The 20,413-nt window shown below is 37.1% G+C and overlaps 1 protein-coding gene across 5 annotated transcripts in view; it reads right to left on the bottom strand.

Annotated features, from left to right (window-relative positions):
* The window catches only part of ATRNL1 (attractin like 1), an 802,632-nt gene that overhangs the window by 656,252 nt on the left and 125,967 nt on the right, over positions 1–20,413 (bottom strand). For all 5 annotated transcript variants that reach the window (XM_025273995.3, XM_025273996.3, XM_044935104.2 and 2 more), the window contains exon 10: positions 10,113–10,267. In XM_025273995.3, the coding sequence (XP_025129780.3) occupies positions 10,113–10,267 (155 nt within the window). The remainder of the gene's footprint in view (positions 1–10,112; positions 10,268–20,413) is intronic.

Genomic DNA, 20,413 nt, shown 5'->3' with positions numbered 1-20,413 from the left:
AGCTCAGGGGAAGGGACATGAAAGAATAATGGACAAAGGCCATGGAAACAGCCCTGAGACCTTACCTAAGCCAGCTCAATAATCTAGGCTCCCCCGACTGGAGCTGTTTAACAAACAGATTAGAAGTGGGCTGAGTGGTCCAAAGAATGAATTGTGATGACCATGGAAATGCACTGTCTGAATATCCCTTCAGGAAAGGACTTGTTACTGGTAGACATCATTCAGCTGCCAGCTCCTGCAGAGATGGCCTTAGCTATGGATAGCTTCTGCACCCAAGGTCCTACTTTTCTGGGAACAACCCTCATACACTGACCCATCCAGGTCCGTTTCACCCTAATGAGGAATGCCTCTGATGGGCATTTCAACCTGAGTTGCCCTGGGGTTGCCTGTGGCTGTTAATTAAGTCTGCTTGACTTGTACTTTTAATTTCACGGCTGCAATCACCATCTGCAGTGATTTTGGAGCCCAAAAAAATCAAGTCTGACACTGTTTCCACTGTTTCCTCATCTATTTCCCATGAAGTGATGGGACCAGATGCCATGATCTTCGTTTTCTAAATGTTGAGCTTTAAGCCAACTTTTTCACTCTCCTCTTTCACTTTCATCAAGAGGCTTTTTAGTTCCTCTTCACTTTCTGTATTAAGGGTGGTATCGTCTGCACATCTGAGGTTACTGAGATTTCTCCCGGCAATCTTGATTCCAGCTTGTGCTTCTTCCAGCTCAGCGTTTCTCATGATGTACTCCGCATATAAGTTAAATAAGCAGGCTGACAATATTCAGCCTTGACGTACTCCTTTTCCTAATTGGAACCAGTCTGCTGTTCCATGTCCAGTTCTAACTGTTGCTTCCTGACCTGCATATTGGTTTCTCAAGAGCCAGGTCAGGTGGCCTGGTATTCCCATCTCTTTCAGAATTTTCCACAGTTGATTGTGATCCACACAGTCAAAGGCTTTGGCATAGTCAATAAAGCAGAAATCTGGAACTCTCTTGCTTTTTCGATGATCCAGCTTACTCCTTGGAAGGAAAGTTATGACCAACCTAGATAGCATATTCAAAAGCAGAGACATTACTTTGACAACAAAGGTCCGTCTAGTCAAGGCTATGGTTTTTCCAGTGGTCATGTATGGATATGAGAGTTGGACTGTGAAGAAAGCTGAGCACCGAAGAATTGATGCTTTTGAACTGTACTGTTGGAGAAGACTCTTGACAGTCCCTTGGCCTGCAAGGAGATCCAACCAGTCCATTTTAAAGGAGATCAGTCCTGGGTGTTCCTTGGAAGGAATGATGCTAAAGCTGAAACTCCAGTACTTTGGCCACCTCATGCAAAGAGTTGAGTCATTGGAAAAGACTCTGATGCTGGGAGGGATTGGGGGCAGGAGGAGAAGAGGACGACAGAGGATGAGATGGCTGGATGGCATCACTGACTCGATGGATGTGAGTCTGAGTGAACTCCGGGAGTTGGTGATGAACAGGGAGGCCTGGCGTGCTGCAATTCATGGGGTCACAAAGAGTCAGACACGACTGAGCGGCTGAACTGAACTGAACTGACTTGTACTTTCTGCCCAATCCTGCATCTTCCCCTTCTCTTTCACAGCTGCTCAATCCAAGGACCTAATTAGTACCCTGAACACTAAACTCTGTCTCAGAGTCTGTTTTTCAGAGGATCCAAACTGACAGGATTGTTTGTTACCTCAGTCTAACTTAACCTGTACTGATGGATACACTATAATAAGTGCAAATTTCCCTCTAGAGTATCTTAAAATAGTTAGTAAATTGTTTTCGCTCCCAAAAGTGTTTAGAAGAAAATTTAACTTGCAAGCTTATAAAAAGCTAGTTGAGGTAAGTAATCTTGCAGCTCTAGAGACATTTCCTGCTTGCTGGTTATCTGCCCACCTGTCAGGATTTATCAACAGAATGACAGGAGTAAAACATAGGTACCGTTATGGCAAATACACTTTCCACTTATCCCTTCCAACTTTTCAATAACAAATAAAGAGGATGTTGGGCTAGATAAATTTTGTTGCTAAGTTTTCACATTCTTGATCAGGATTCTCCATAAAATCTAGAAATTATCAAATGCCTTAAAGCTCAATATTAAATTAATATAACTTTTTTACGAATGTCTGACTGCAAGATCCATAATCATATTTTTTGCCAAGAAGAAAATATATTTCCAGAGCACTCAGGTCATTATCACTTCATAAACAGTTCAAGGATAGACAGACTAAAGCAAATTCCACACAGTTACTGATATCATAAAATCTGACAGAAATGCCATCCCATACCAACAGAAAAGTCACATAGCAATAAAGACCAAAGTAAAATATACTCTCTGGAATACAGACTTTTTAAAAATCTATGCTACAAGGTACTAAATATTGATTTATAAACCATACTTTCAAAAAGCATGATCAAGAAATTAGAGTAACTATTCTCTCAAACACAAATCTCAGCAATGAGAATACTGTGCTGCCAGGACTATTCACATATGAGGGACCATACAGTTATATTAAAACCAAAGGCTGAAATTTACAGACATATTTATTTTACCACTTATGCATAAAACAGTACAGGTAAAAAAAAATGCACATTCATTTTTCTACTCACATTCTTCCATGAAAATATGCATCTCTAATACTCTAAGGATACATTTTACAAATTCACTTAATACTCCATCTCAAATGCCAGTTCATAATTCAGTCTTAATTGCACACTCAAAATACACTAACAAGAGCACATGTCACAGGCATAAGACTCAAAACTAAATGAATACAAAGAAAAACTTGTATTAGCCATTTCGATATATTATGTACCAAAAAACCACATTTTTGAATGTTGCCAAAAATCTTTTCCCCCCTAACCGTGAAATGCTGAGGCTTCACTGGCCCTACTTCCCCAGGTAAAAATTTATCTTAATATTTTAAAAGGTGCACACTTAATGTACCCACAGTTTCAACTCCACAGTTTCTCTCAGGATTTTTATCCTCTGGCATTCATTCCACAAATATTTATTTAATTTCTCATCCTCTATCAGGCAAAATGGACATCAATATTTGACATTTCAAACCGAAATGACTTTATCATGTCAGTGTGGTTTCCTGTTGGCTTCAGTAAATAGTCTTGAGGTAACAGATTATATTTACTGATTCCCTGATAATGAATCATACTTGAAATCCTAGAATAATTCCTATTGGGTAAAGTTCATTATAACTTTGAAACACTGCTGAATTCTATTTGCTAATATTTTACTCTAGGTGTTTGATTTTCTGTTCATGGCTGTGTTCCTCGCCTTCTTCCACATTTAAATACTTTTCTTTCAGTGTACATTTCCTTTTGAGAATCTTTATTCATCAAATTTTGCATTCAAGACAATCTCTCAAAATGCTTATAGATCTGTTAAGAAAGAGATTTACTGCTCATTACTCTTTCCTTCTTGATTTTCTAACTTAAAGGTCACCGATTAAATGTATCAATAAAACTAATTTTCTTGAGTGTCACATCACATTAACAAATATTATATGCCTTTTCCCAAATTAAAGATCATTCAAACTTTTTCCTGTTACATCAAGAAAGTATCAATACATAGTACAGTGGTAGAATCAAAAGAACTTTGAACTTAGACCTAGGTTCAAATTCTGAATATACCATCCCACAACCTATGTGAATTTGGATTTAGTCAGGCTAAATCACAGTTTCTGCCTTTATAAATGAATATAATAATACACTTTACACAGGTGTTATGAGATGCCATGAGAATTACTTTATAAATGTATGCAAAGTACAAAACACTACAGGAAGCCTTCAGGGAATATTAGTTCTCCCTTTTCTCAAAATGAAAGGTCACTTACTCCCTTACTTACTGGCCTCTTCTTAAAAAAGAAGAAACTGTTATTTTTTCTATGCAACAGTTTATTATGGAAAGAAAAAGAGAACCTTGGACAAAGAATGTAGGAAAGCTTCAAACAGTCAACAGTTGGTGACAATTTTTGAAAAAATTACATGACGGTTTTAAAATTTTTCTGACAAAGAAACAAACGGGGTCTTTCAGGACAAAGGGTTCACCTGGACAAGGGGTGCTGCTTTTGTCAAGGAAGAGCCCTAAGAATTTAACAAAGTGCATAGAGAAATTCTGACTAATAAAGAGAGAAACAAATAAAATAACCTCCAAAAAATAAAAATAATTAAAAACATGAAAAGTGAGCAAATTTGAATTTTTGTAGTTCTACTGGAAAGTTCCAAAAAATTGAAAGGCACATGATTCCTTATATTGTATGTATATGTGTGTGTGTATATATATGTATCACTTTAAAGGGCTGTACAAAAACATTTATGCTACGTTTCATAAACTAGTTAAGTGATTTTAAGGGTATACATAACTACAACTTCACTGTGTTTAGAATGATTTTTATATATTACCAATTAAAATAAGATTACTTCTTCGAATAAAGAATTAAGTATTTTGCAGGGTTTTTTAAACTATGTTTTTAAATTATTGTCTACCGATAAGTATGGAAAATTCTTAAAGAGATGGGACTACCAAACCACCTGACCTGCCTCTTAAGAAATTTCTAAGCAGGTCAAGAAGCAACAGTTAGAACTGGACATGGATCAACAGACTGGTTCCAAATCAGGAAAGGAGTACATCAAGGCTGTATATTGTCACCCTGCTTATTACTTATATGCAGAGTATATCATGAGAAATGCCAGGCTGGAATCAAGATTACCAGGAGAAATATCAATAACCTCAGATATGCAGATGACACCACCCTTATGGCAGAAAGCGAAGAAGAACTAAAGAGCCTCTTGATGAAAATGAAGAGGAGAGTGAATAGGTTAGCTAAAAACTCAACATTCAGAAAACTAAGATCATGGCATTCAATCCCATCACTCCATGGCAAATAGATGGGGAAACAGTGGAAAGAGTGGCTTTATTTTATTGGGCTCCAAAATTGCAGATAGTGATTGCAGCCATGAAATTTAAAGACACTTACTCCTTGGAAGAAAAGCTATGACCAACCTAGACAGTATATTAAAAAGCAGAGACATTACTTTGCCAACAAAGGTTCGTCTAGTCAAAGCTATGGTTTTTACAGTAGTCATGCACGGATGTGAGAGTTGGACTATAAAGAAAGCTAAGCACCGAAGAATTGATGCTTTTCAACTGTGGTGTTGGAGAAGACTCTTGAGAGTCCCTTGGACTTCAAGGAGATCAAACCAGTCCATCTTAAAGGAGATCAGTCCTGAATATTCACTGGAAGGACTGATGCCGAAGCTGAAACTCCAATACTTTGGCCACCAGATGTGAAGAACTGACTCATTTGAAAAGACCCTGATGCTGGGAAAGACTGAAGGCGAGATTGGGGATGACAGAGGATGAGATGGTTGGATGGCATCACGAACTCAATGAACATGAGTTTGAGTAAACTCCAGGAGTTGGTGATGGACAGGGAAGCCTGGCATGCTGCAGTCCGTGGAGTTGCAAAGAGTTGTACACAACTGAGCAACTGAACCAAACTGAACTGAATAAGTTAAATATCATAAGTAAAACTGTAATATGCAGGAAATTTATTTTTTTAATTGTATTAATTGTATTATTGTTTTGGTTTGAAGTTTAGGTACTTCACTTTACACAATGTATTTCTGATGCAAATCTGACACCCTACTCTATTCTGAAATAACCTACTCAACAAATTAATCAATGTATTTCTGAGCTATGTTTCATCTTGTTTCATAATTCTATGCAATCTCCTAACTCTTAGATAAGTTTTCTTGAAAAATAATAATTGAAAAATATTAATAAATATTAAATAAAATAATAATTGAAAAATAATAACCACCATTTGTAATTAAAACCATCATAATTATGTTAGGCCTACTGAAAATCCTATAATAGATTTTTTAAATAATTCTGAAATAATGTCCCAAGATTCAATTCAACTTTAAGGTATGTTTAAATTCAGGAAAATCTCTCATTTGCAAATATTGAAATCTTCAGTCAAACCCCTCAAAAGATTGGTGGATTATTAAAAAAGACGTGAAAAATTTACAAACTGCTTGATTCCTTTTATCCCATGGACCCTACAAAACTAACTTTTATGACACTATTTACTTTCTACAGACAAACAGGTTAAAAGCATAAATGCTGCTGCTGCTGTAATTTGGCCTCTAAGTTGTGAGTGCCTTTTTGTGACCCTGTGGACTGCATTCCACCAGGCTCCTCTGTCCATGGATTTCCCAGGCAAGAATACCGGAAAGGGCCACCATTCCCTTCTCCAGGGGATCTTCCCAACTCAGGGATCAAACTCATGTCTCCTGCTTGGGAAGAAGATTCTCTATCACTGAGCCACCTGGGAAGCCCCGAAAAGTAAAACTATGTCTCGGTAATTCCCCGGCAGCCCAGTGGTTAGGACTCTGTGCTTCCACTGCAGCGGGCAGAGGTTTGCTTCCTGGTCTGGGAACTAAGATCCTGCAAGCCACACAGCACTGCCAAAAATAAATTATTATTTTTTTAAAGTATAAATGTAACTAATAACCTGAGATCAGCTCAGTAAGACAAGTCCTTCCATTGCACCTTTAGCCTCAACAGTACTACAAGGCTGTATCTTTACTAGATACAGATTCATTTTAATCTTGAATCAGGTGCAATAAGGATACCACTAACAATGACAAAAATATATTAAGAAAGTTTTCAGATTTAAAATGTGTTCAAGCTAGATTTACAAGCTAGAAAATTTAGTAACATATCATTTTATCTGCTACAGTCCACTGAGTCTTATTCACCAGGCTGGTTCTATGATCACTTGTGCCTGAGTCATTTTTTTAAAAAATATGAATACGCAGTGCCTAATCTAAGAGAATCAGATTATTGAGGTCTGATTTTTCTCCCTTCAACCTTCAAAGGGAATGCCAAGGTAAGTCATGCTTGAAAATCACCATCATATGCCTTCTACATCCATCATGTATAGTATAATGAGAACTGGGAAGGCAAGGTTATGTCCTCAAAGATTAATGATACTGGCTATATAAAATTTACTATGGCAGTACGATTGAAATAGTACATTTTAGAGCAATGAAAAATTAGTATTACCATACATATTTTTACTGTCTAAACATCACAGAACACAAAGCAATCAACTAAATCTTAAGGTGCGTTCCAATTAAATATGCCATAAACTCCGAGTGTACTGTGCAAAAGAGAAAAACTAGCAACATGACATTTTTCCCCAAAAGGATCTATTTCATAGTTGGCTCATTATGCAATGGTTGTATTTTATTTCCACAAAATTATACTTCATAAGGAAAACAATTATTTTGGAAGACATTTTCTGAAATGTGAAAAGCACTTTTCCCAAGAAAATATTTCAATATTTGATGATACAAACCCAGGAGAATAAATACAGATTGGGCAGGGAAGGAAGACTTTATTGGGAACTGCAGAGAAATAATCAAATAAGGTAAAACAAAATGCTTTTATCCTGTATTGATTGTAAGGCTGTTTTTGTTTTTGTTGTTACTTATTAGCACAGGGCAAACAAAAACCTATGTTAAAAAACAATACTGTTAAAATGTGCTATTCTTCCTCCAATTTTAACAGTTTGCTTGAAAAATGAAACTAATTATTTGCTTCTATCTTTCCATAGCATTGGGCTTCCCTGATAGCTCAGTTGGTAAAGAATCTGTCTGCAATACAGGAGGCCCTAGTTTGATTCCTGGGTCAGGAAGATCCCCTGGAGAAGGAAAAGGCTACCCACTCCAGTATTCTTGGACTTCCCTTGTGGCTCAGCTGGTAAAGAATCTGCCTGCAGTGCGGGAGACCTGGGTTCGATCCTTGTGTTGAGAAGATCCCCTGAAGAAGGGAAAGACTACCCACTCCAGTATTCTGCCCTGGAGAACTCCATGGACTTCATAGTCCATAGGGCTGCAAAGAGTTGGACACAACTGAGCAACTTTTACTTTTTCCATAGCATTAAGAAACATTACTAAACATTACTAAAAATTAAGTGTCATGTAATTTATTGACAAAATTAAGAACATACAATGGAGTCAACTAAACACCACAGTGTAGTCAAGTGGAAAGACTATCAATTTAGGAGTTTTTAACAAAACTGGATTTACCACCAGCAGGGCTTTGGACTAATTCCTTTTAGTCTTGTGCTTAATAATCTAAAATTGAGTTTACTAACATCTTATTTACAAGGTTATTAGAGAGGTTACAGACATTGTAAATAAAGCTCTTATTATAGGGCTTCCCTGGTGGCTCAGCAGTAAAGAATCCTCCTGCAATACAAGAGACATAGGTTCAATCCCTGGGTCAGGAAGATCCCCTGGAGGAGGAAATAGCAACCCACTCCAGTATTCTTTTGCCTGGGAAATCCCATGAACAGAGGAGCCTGGAAGGGGTCACAAAAGAGTCAGACATGACTTAGCAACTAAACAGCAACAATAGTACCTAGCTCTTGGAACTGACTTAATAAAGAGTAGCTATTAGAATAATAATAATCTGAGTCCTTTCTTTCTCTGAAAAACTTATATTTCTAATGTTTTTCACCTTGGTATATTTTAAATGTATAAAACCTAAAATATGGTCATCTTGAACAATATGGAAGAAATAAAAATAAATTCCCAATATGTCAGCTACAAAATAGCTCAACATTAATTTGCTCATTAAAATATAGAAATTGAGTAGAAGCTGCCTGAAGAATCTTTTCAAAAGTTCAACATCTCACTTCATGGATTTTTAAAAATAACAACAAAATTCTACACTTTTCCTAGGATTTTAATTCCTAGAAGAAAAACACATAAAATGTTCATCCACCTGAGAAATAAGCTTACTGTCTCATCATAATAAACCAGCCTAGATTCTGTATTTCATTTAACTGATTTTCTGGATCTGGGGCACTGATTTTTAAGCCTTATAAAAGCCATTACAATCCCATTTCATCATGAACCATGACTTCAAATTATTATTTCAAAAAGGCAAATATTTAACTATTTAGGTTCTAAAAGACAGTGAATTCTTTTCAATGATGACTCACATGCAAATATTCATAGAGTTTTAAAACTATGCCTAACTTTATTACTAGGAATTTCTTTCCAAACATGCTTACAATAGTTTAGAAGTCAAAGTGCTTATTAATAGTTCATAATTTTCTTTATATGCTGACACTTGAAATAATTTTCTAAAGTAGATTATGTACCATTATGATGTTTAAGAGTGGAAGTATACTTCTTATATCCATTAAATGTGTTACTCTTTGGTCTCTTTTATTTTTATTTATCAAAATGTTCCTTAATAGCTTAAAATTGGTATATTACCTCACACAATCAATAAAAAGTGCTCTTAAGTGCTGCTAAAGATTTAAATCAGCTAGGTTTTATCTATAATATACAGAGAGAAGAAATTTTTTCATTACAGTGGTCTAATAGGTAGCTAAATTTAGTATTTCAATAAATACATTGTTTAACATTCAGAAATTGATAGGACTATAGATAAGATAATTAAAATCAATTAAAATCATAGATGTATTATATTTCTAGATTCCCTGGTAAAAACTTAGTTACTTCCATGCTTAGATATGTTCTGGGTTTCCATTTTGTCCCAAAATATTATTTCATTAGCTTTTCTATCTTTATATTTCTTTCTCTAATTCTATCAGCTTCCTATACCATGAAAGTATATCTTGTGAGTTTAATTTAAATTTTTCTGTGCTCATCCCCACTAAATCTAAAATGCTTGTATTCCTACTCTCTGCAATGTAAATTTGATAGTGCTTCGTATCTATCCATTATCAAAACTAACACAGTAATAGTCAAACAAAACAGACTAATAAAGTGCTCGTGTAGGAACACAAAACATAAAAGCCTTCGAATAGGACATTCAAACCCAGATTTCTCAATTCCCCTGCCTTCACCACTCATTCACCTCAGTTCATTTGCTCCCTTCACCTATACTACTATTTATGCTGAAATTGGAGAGAATTCCTTTCAAAATCTGTTGCTGAATTTCTCTCTCTAAAATGACATATACACATGCTGTTTAGTAATGTATTTGAGAATCTCTACATGAAAAACTTCTGGTATTTCCTACTTTGTACAGTCCTAACAGATACATACCTATGTCATATGCCAGGAAATCGGCAGAAAAACATTTTGCACCGTTACTCAAGGAAGTGTCATTATGGGTATTTCCTCCAAAAATAAGCATAGCTCCATTGATAAGAACAGCTGAATGAAGGTATCTGGCAAACCCACTTTCTTTCAAAATAGTCCTACAGGATAAAATTTAAAAATGTATTACAAAAGATAAAAAGACCTCCCTGATCTTATATCAAGTACAGAAAGGATCTAGTTTGAATACAGAATTTTCCTTGGAATTGTAAAAATAACACGCTTTATTATTTTTAACAAATGGCCTCTAAACGTCAATGTTTTTAAAAAATACTTTGAGATTCAGAGTACCTTAAAATGCTTTGAGGAAACACAATATTAAACATAATCATTAATGATTTCATAATAATTTATATTTTGCATTTTGTTTTTATTTATAAAAGTAGGAAACAAATTTTCTTTAGAGGACTGACTTATCATCAGTTTTAAACACCAAAGTAAATAAAGTTAAATGTAATAAATTTATTCTAAACAGTATGCAGTTAAAACTATATGACGCATATGGATCCAATAAAATGTTTTTTAACTCATTAAATATATACATAAAAGTGCACATAAGTCTAAAACCCAATGAATTTCCACAAAATGAATACAACTAAGCAATGAGTACTAAGACCAAAAAATAAAAAATTACCACTATTCTGATTCTAATAGCAAACATTTAGATGGCTGTCTTTGTACTTTACAAAATGGAATGACATAGTTGGTATTCATTTGTATTCATGTTCATTTGCTTAAGATTATTTCTGAGGTATATCTATATTGTGTATAAATGAAAATCTCAATGCATTTTTGAGAAACAATAAAATTAATGTAAATGTTCTTTTAATTAATTACAGTGCAATTTTGAGAGAAAAACTACAAATATATGTTCACAAGTATATTTTACCTGAATGAACTGATATATATTAAAGGTTCAGGACAATATGAGTCAATACTTTATAAATAAATCCCCAGTACAAACAAAGAATCAGAACATAAACACAGTTAACATGTATGGTACAGTTAATAAGGCAAATATAGTATCTTAGAAACCATAGATTTAATACCACTCAATGAACATGAGTTTGAGCAAACTCCAGGAAATGGTGCAGGACAGGGAAGCCTGGTGTGCTGCAGTCCATGGGGTCGCAAAGAGCTGGACTCGACTGAGCGACTGAACAGCAACAAATGCTTAAAGAATATGGAAATGACCTACAGAATGGCAACATAAGGAGGTCCATACACAATCTCCCCAGGGAAAGAACTATAATTGGTAAAAATTATTTTTTTTTAAATGTCTTTTTTGGATCTCAAAACCTTTTGCCAAGAGCAACAACAAATAAAGAATTACTCAGGAACATCAACTACATTTCAGTAAGAACAGCAACAGTTCATGATATCTGACTCATTACCAACTCTCATTCTTCCCGTTACCACCACCTCCCGACACAAACACAACCTGTTCAGCAAGACTGCTCAACCCCAGGCTGGTAAGGTTGAGAAGAGAATACTCCTTTATCCCTCAGTTCCTAGTTCAGGCCAATAATATACAACCAGGAGTAGCAGATTGCCAGTACTTCTCATGCCCCCTAACTCTTGGTGGCAGAAGCTCTATTCAAGGAGAAAGCACGAGAGGTGTGAGTGCTCATTCTCTACCTTGCTCCCACTCACAGAGTAGAAGCCAGGCCTCACATACAGGTTAAGAACACGAGGGCCCAAAAATCTTCACCCCTAATTTACAGGGCAACAGTTCCAAGATAAAAGAAGAAGGCTGAGAAGAGCAAAGGCTACCATCAATATCCAGTGTACATAACACAGTGGTGTCACTGAAAGAACAAGCCAGAAACCCCCACCTATATTTCCAAAGCAATCACAGAGAGGTTATCCCCAACAGGGAGAGGCAGCCTAAGAAAAGGAAAGGCCCAAAGCTCTCCCAGGGGAACCTGACTTCATTGGGTACAGGGCAGCAAACTTCAAGCCTTAAAGGCACTCTCAGAAACAATGGAGGTTGTTTCTCAAGTATCTATGTGAGAATAAAAAGTTAAAAATAGACCTACCAGAAGTTTATCGGAGAGAATCAGGGGTAAAGACAGCTAATAAGAGCCTTACTAGGGTCAGAACATCAACAACTAGCCTCACAGACTACCCCTGTAAAAGGTATAAAATGCAATTCAGACCATGGAGCAATTCATGCCCACAGAGCTTTGCTGAAAATAACAGAACTATCAGTTGGCAATTAGTGGAGGCTAGGGTGTGAGGAAATGGCAATCCACTCCAGTACTATTGCCTGGAAAATCCCATGGACAAAGGAGCCTGGTAGGCTACAGTCCATGGGGTCGCAAAGAATTGGACACAACTGAGAGACTTCACTTCACAGGGGGTGAGGTGATACAAACAGAGGCAGATAGCTTAACAAAGAGCTCAGAGGAAAAAGTTGAAGAACTCTGCTAAAATCCCAATCATCCCAGGGTGACTATGTTTCTCCCCAGCCTGTACCATCTGAAGAGGAACATCAGAGGACGCATGTGGAGAAAGAGAGAGACTTCACTAAAAAGGCATGTGGAGAAAGAGAGAGACTTCACTAAAAGAATTCAGCCAAGTCCCTAAACAAATGAAATTACAGCAGCCTCAGGGAGGGAGGAAAAGTCAGGATCCAGAGTTGCTGCAATGTACTGCCTAAAATGCCTGGCTTTCAGGGAAAATTATGGCATGCAATGAAATAGGAAAGTGTGACCCATGCCATACACAGGAATAAAAGCAAGCAACAGAACCACCTTTGAGAGAACCCAGATGCCAGATGAAACAAAAAAAAGAAGACTCTAAAGCAGCTATTAAAAAGACTTAAAGAAAACAAGGAGAAGGCAATGGCACCCCACTCCAGTACTCTTGCCTGGAAAATCCCATGGATGGAGGAGCCTGGTAGGCTGCAGTCCATGGGGTCGCTAGGAGTCGGACACGACTGAGCGACTTCCCTTTCACTTTTCACTGTCATGCGTTGGAGAAGGAAATGGCAACCCACTCCAGTATTCTTGCCTGGAGAATCCCAGGGACAGGGGAGCCTGGTGGGCTGCTGTCTCTGGGGTCGCACAGAGTCGGACACAACTGAAGCGACTTAACAGCAGCAGCAGCAAAGAAAACAAAATTTAAAGAAGTATAACAATATCTTATTAAATATAAAGCATCAACAAAGAAAAATAACCAGGAAAAGAAAAATGTGGAATTTTAAAGTATAAAATTGAAATTTTAAAATTTAGCAGAGAAGCTCAATAGCATATTTCAGCAGATAAAAGAAAAAAATCAGTGAACTAGTAGATAAATCAGTAGAGATTCTGCAGTTCTAAAAACAGAAAGGAAAATGAACAGTCTATGAGAAATGTACACCACCATTAACAGCAAGACGATGCATTTACTGGGAATTCTAAGGTAGAGGGGGAAAAGGTAAAAAATTGTTTGAGAAATGATGACTGACAACTTCCTAAATTTGATGAAAACCATTAGCATACATATTAAAGAAGCTCAACAAACTGCAAGTAAGAAAAAAGTACAGAAAAGCCACATTCAGACATAAAACAGGAATACTGAAAGCCAAAGATAAAATCTTGGGCAACAGAAAGAAGGTTCTTTGCATACAAGAGAACCCCAATAAGATAAATAACTGACTTCTCATCAGAAACAATAAGGGCCAAAAGGCAATGGGATAGCATATGAAAATGTTGAATTTTTTAATAAGCCAGAATAAGAAGATACAGGGGAGAGACATTATCAAGGTGCTGTAATAAGATTTTCCTGCTGTGAATAAAAAATATTGCCTGTCATATCAGTAAAAAAAAAAAAAAAAAAAGGATGCTGCAGCCATCGAGCAATCACATTGCAACCTCGATGGTGAGCCCTGAGGAAACTCAGAATGGAAACAGAATGCCTGCCAGTGAGGCCACCCTGGACAGAGCACCCTGAGCAGATTCAGGATGAGAAGCATCTGGCCCCAGAGAGCTGAGGTGCATCTCAAAGCAATGATTTCTATGAGCCTAGATTTTGTATCTTTTCATATGTAGAAAAAGTGCTAAGTTCCTTAATTTGAGATGTCTGGTTTTCCTTAAGTAACAGTAATCTTCTGATGTTCTGGCTACATGGACTTTGCTGCAAAAACTCCTATTAACCTGGCTTCTCTCTTGCCTTTCTGGAGCAGTCTCTCAGAGTTATCTGAGATGCTGTGTCTTGGGCCTAAGTCCTTAAATTTGTCCACCAAATAAAACATAATTCTGAACCTTTAGGTTGTGCGTTATTTTATCAGTCAACAGCACCTTGGTGCTCCCACAGAAGCAGTGATTTTTCCGCTACTTGGAGACAGGAGTACATTTGTGAGAGCCCAGCAGTCCAGCAGAGTAGTCCTAGCACTACTTAGAGCAAAAATTCCAAGAACAGGACCGAAGCGATTAGTAACAGTTTACCTTTCTCACTTCACCTGCCCCAAGGCAAGAGCTCACTGTCAAGAGAAACTTCTCCAAGCTGCTGTTCCACCCATGAGCAAAGAGAGAGCCTAGTGGGTGACTAGCATCCACCCAAGCAGGGTACTGCCCAAGAAGCCCACTTCTTTTTCACGCCATCCAAAACAATAATGGGATCAGCAGGGGAGAGAAAACAGGGCTCTCAGCAACCAGCGTACAAAACCCAAGAAGGACAAAGGTTTCTACTAACTACCTCAGGAACTTCACCAAGAAGCCCACCCATAAACTTCATAGGATGAATTAGATTCACCCAAGCCAGCATACGCATAAATCCCTCCCCCATGTAGCCAGTACCCCAAACACACCCCGCAGACAGTACACTTTAGTTTCTACACGTCACGCACGAGCACACGTGTATAACTGGCTCCACTCTGCTGAGTGGCCAAATGTGCATAACCTTGCACACTTTAGGCACTTGCACACTTCAGGCAATGCCCTGGGCAAAATAAATAACAGGTTCTCCGTAGCAGGCCTGGCTTTGTGGAGTTGAGAAAATGCAATCTCTAAAATGTATAAAAACTCACATAACTCAATAGAAAAAAAAAACAATTAAAAATGAGCAGAGGATCTGCACAGACATTTTTCCAAAGAAGACAAAGAATCAGCAGATACATGAAAATCACTCAACAAGGAAACGCAAATGAAAACCACAATGAGATACCACCGCCCACACACACACACTTGTTGGAATGGTATTATCGAAAACACAGGAAGTAACAAGTGCTGTGAGGATGTGGGAAAGGGAACACTTACGAACTGTTGATGAGACTATAAATTGGTTCAGTCACTGTGGAAAACAGTATGGAGGTTTCTCAAAAAATAGAACTACCAAATTATCCAGTAATTCCACTCTATTTATCCAAGTGAAATAACTATTTCAAAAAGATATCTGCACCCCCATACTCATTGCAGCATTATTTATAATAACTAAGGCGTGGAAACCACCTGAGTACCCATCAACTGTTGACTAGAAAAAGCTAGAGAAATATTATTCAGCCACAAAAAAGGAAATCTTGCCATTTGCAACAACACATATGGACCTTGAGGGCATTACACTAAGGGAAATAAGTCAGAGAAAGGGAAATACATTATGATCTCACTCATATGTAGAATCTAAAAAAATCTTTTAATGAACTTATAGATATGGAGGGTAGATTGGTGGACACAAAAGGCAGGTGGTAAAAGGTGGGTGAAATGAGTAAAGGTGGTCAAAAGGCATAAGTTTCTAGTTATATGACAAATAAGCCCTGATAATATAATATTCAGCATGCTGATTATAGCTAACAATACTGCATTATATTTGAAAGTTGCTAAGAATTTAAAAGTTCTCATCACAAGAAAAAATAATTCATAACTATATGTATAAGTTAACTAAATTTACTGTTGTAATCATTTTACAACACAAACATGTATCAATTCACTAAGCTGTACACCTAAAATTAATATAATGTTATATGTCGATTATATTTTAATTTAAAATAATTAACAAGTTTGAAAAGCTAAGTGTTAGCAAGGATGTGAAGAAAAGATATAGAAGTACTACTGATGGGAATGGAAACTGGTTTAGTCAATTTGGAAAACAGTATGGACATTCCTGAAAAAAATAAAAATAAAAACTGAACTACCAAGAGCTGCCATATGATCAAGCAATCCCACTTCTGTGTGTGTGTATATATATCCAATAGATACAGCAAAAGCCTTGAAAAATTCCAACACCCTTTCCTGATAAAAAAAGAACACCCAAAAAGAGAGAGACAGAAGGTAAATTCCTCAACCTGGTAAGGCTGAATGGTGCCCACCCCAAGAGATGCATCCATGTCCTAATCTCCAGAACCTGGGAATGTTACCTTATTTGGAAAAAGTATTTTTTTCAGATACAATTAAATTAAGGATTTAAAGATGAGGAACTCATCACAGTTTATCCAGTGGACTTAAGCCAATGACAAGGGTCCATTTAAGAGACACACAGCAAAGAGGAGGAGGTAAGGTAACCAGCCTAATACTAAATATTTAAAAAATAAAGATCATGGCATCTGGTCCCATTACTTCATGGCAAACAGAGGGGGAAAATGTAGAAGTAGTGACAGATTTCCTCTTCTTGGAATCTAAGATCACTACAAATGTTGACTGCAGCCATGAAATCAGAAGACAATTGCTTCTTGGCAGGAAGCTATTATGACAAACCTAGACAGTGTGGTGAAAAGCAGAAACATTACTCTGTCCACAAAGGTCCCTATAGTCAAGGCTATGGTATTCCCAGTGGTCATGTATGGTTGTGAGAGCTGGACTATAAAGAAGGCAGAATGCCAAAGAATTGATACCTTCAAACTGTGGTGCTGGAGAAGACTCTTGAAAGTCCCTTGGATAGCAAGGAGATCAAACCAGTCAGTCTCAAGGGAAATCAACCTTGAATACTCACTGGAAAGACTGATGCTGACGTTGAAACTCCAGTATTTTGGTCATGTGAAGCAAACAGTAGACTCATTGGAAAAGTCCCTGAAGTTGGGAAAGATTGAGGGCAGGAGAAGGGGGCATCAAATGATGAGATGGGTGGATGGCATCACCCATGCAATGGACATGAACTTGGGCAAATTTGGGAGATGGTGAGGGACAGGGAGGCTTGGCAAGCTGCAGTCCACAGAGTCACAAAGTCGGACACAACTGGGCAACTGAACAAGAACAAAAACCAGAATGTAACTATGGCAGCAACTGGAGTGGTTCAAGCACAACTCCGGGAACACTAACAGGCCAAGCTAGAAGAGGCAAAGAAAGGCCTTTTCCCTGCACTTCTGGAAGAGGCATGGCCACGGTTACACTTTGATTTTGCATTCCTGGCCTCCAGACCTGTAACAGAATATCTTTTCATTGTTTTAAGCTACATCGTTTGTGGTAATTTGTTACAGCAGCCTAATACAAAGGATATCTACAAAACTAACAAACAAAACACACAGCTAACATCATAGCTAACATCATACTTCAGAAAAGGCAATGGCACCCCACTCCAGTACTCTTGCCTGGAAAATCCCATGGACAGAGGAGCCTGGTAGGCTGCAGTCCATGCTGTTGCGAAAAGTCGGACACGACTGAGCAACTTCACTTTCCCTTTTCACTTTCATGCATTGGAGAAGGAAATGGCAACCCACTCCAGTGTTCTTGCCTGGAGAATCCCAGGGACAGGGGAGCCTGGTAGGAGGCCATCTATGGGGTCGCGCAGAGTCGGACACAACTGAAGCAACTTAGTAGCAGCAGCAACGTCATACTTAAAGGTCAAAGACAAAATGTTCTCCCTCTAAGATCAGGAATAAGCAGGATTTTTACTCTTGTCACTTCTATTCAACTTTGTATTTGAGATTATAGAAAGGAAAACGGGCAAGAAAATAAAATGCTTCTAGATGGGAAAGGAAGAAGTAAAACTCTACTTGTAAATGACATGATCTTTCACAGAAATTCAAATAAACCTACAAAAAACTGCTATAGCTAATAAATCAGTTTAGCAAGTTTGGAGGCTAAAAGAACAATGTGCAAAAAATAAACTGTCCTTCTATTACAAGAAATGAAAAATATTAAGATAAAAATAATAAAACAATTTTCAACAGGATCGACAACAATAAAGCATTTAGAAATAAATTTAATGAAACACATAAAATTTATACCAGGAAGACAAGAAAATATTGAGGAGAGAAATTAAAGACAGCCTAAAAAATAAAAAGATACCTTTTTACCTAGATTGGAAAACAAAATATTGTTAAGATGGTCATACTTTCCAAACTGATCTACAGATTCAACTTACTCTATAAAATCCCAATTGGATGTTTTTTAACTGACAAACCCTTTGTAAGTAAAGCTATGACAAACATTGCGTAGTTAAAAGCAGAACCATCGCTTTGCCGACAAAGGTCCGAACAATCAAAGCTACAGTTTTTCCAGTAGCCACGTACAGATGTGAAAGCTGGACCATAAAGAAGGCTATGCACCAAAGAATTTTTTCTTTTGAATTGTGATGCTGGAAAAGACTCTTGAGAGACTCTTGGACTGCAAGGCAATCAAACCAGTCTATCCTAAAGGAAAGCAATCCTGAATATTCACTGGAAAGACTGCTGAAGCTGAAGCTCCAATACTTTGGCCACATGATACAAAGAGCAGATTCACTGGAAAAGACCCTGATGCTAGGAAAGATTGAGGGCAGGAGGAGAAGAGGGTGACACAGGATGAGATGGTTGGATGGCATCACCGACTTGATGGACACTAATTTGAGCAAACTCCGGGAGATAGTGAAGGCTAGAGGAGCCTTCAGTCCTGAGATCGCACTTAGCAACTGAACAATAAAAACAATCCTATGATTCATGTGGAAATTCAAGGGCCCAAAATAGCCAATTCAAAGAAAGGGAAGAATACTCTTTTCAACAAATGGCGCTAGGACCACTGGATATCCAAAAGAAAGAAACTGAACCCTTCCCTTACAATATATACAAAAATTAACTAAAAAGTGAATAAAATGCCTAAATTTAAGAGCTACAAGGGATAAAACTTGTAGAAGAAACTGTAGAAACAAATATTCCTTGCCTTGCATTAGGCAAAGGATGCTTAATATGACACCACAGGTGTGACAAAATGTATAACAGATAAAAGAGTCTTAAAAATTAAAAACTCTCGAGCTTCAAAGGACACTAAAAATAACATGAAAACTAACACACAGCATGGAAGAAAATATAGGTCATGTATCTGATAAAGAATTTATATCTAGAACATATAAAGTACTCTAACAACTCTAAGAATAGAGGGGCATTTCCTCACCTTGATAAAAAAAAAATTATCCAAAATTTATGCTTAATGGCAAGAAAACATATGCTTTCCTTCTAAGAAAAAGAAAAAGACAAGATATATTCTGTACCACTCCTATTCAACATTTTACTGGAAGCTCTAATTACTGCAATAAGCCAAAAAAGGGGGGTGGTGGATAAAAGATATACAAAATGGGAAGGAATAAGTAAAACTGTCTTTTCACACATAACACGATCATCTATGTACAAAAAACCGAACAATCAACAACAATAACAATTTTAAAACTCCTGGAACTGGTAAGTGATTATAGTTTCAGGATACAAGGTTAATATATGAACGTCAATCGCTTTCTTACATATCAACAATAAACAATAGATACTTGAAATAAAGACACAACACCATTTACATAGCACCCACACGAACTGAAACAGGTATAAATCTAATAAAATGTGGATAAGATCTATATTAGGAAAATTACAAAACTCTGATCAAAGAAATCAAGGAAGTAAATAAAGGGATAGTCCATATATATGGACAGGAAGATTTACTATTATCAAGACATCGCTGCTCCCAGTCTAGTCTATATATTCACTGCAATCCCAGTCAAAATTCTAGGAGGAATAGTCAACACAATATTGTGGGAGAAGAAGAAACTCAGAAAACTGACATTACTTGACTTCAAAACTTACCATAGAGATACAACAACCAAAACAGCATGGTACTAGGGGAAGGACACACACACAGATCAATGGAACAGAACAGTGAGCCCAGAAACAGACCCACATATAGTCAACTGGCTTCTAACAAAAACAACTCAACAGAGAGAGACAGTCATTTCAAAAAATGGTGCTGAAACAACAGGACATCCAAATGCAAAAAAAAGAAAAGAAAATTGACAGATCTTATACCTTTTACAAAAATTAACACAGGATGAATCATAAGACTAAATGTAAAATACAAAACTATAAAACTCCGTGA

This window comes from Bubalus bubalis, chromosome 23 (assembly GCF_019923935.1).
Source record: "Bubalus bubalis isolate 160015118507 breed Murrah chromosome 23, NDDB_SH_1, whole genome shotgun sequence".
Taxonomy (NCBI): domain Eukaryota; kingdom Metazoa; phylum Chordata; class Mammalia; order Artiodactyla; family Bovidae; genus Bubalus; species Bubalus bubalis.
The sequence above is the reverse complement of the archived record's forward strand: the minus strand, read 5'-3'. Positions and strand labels throughout refer to the sequence as shown.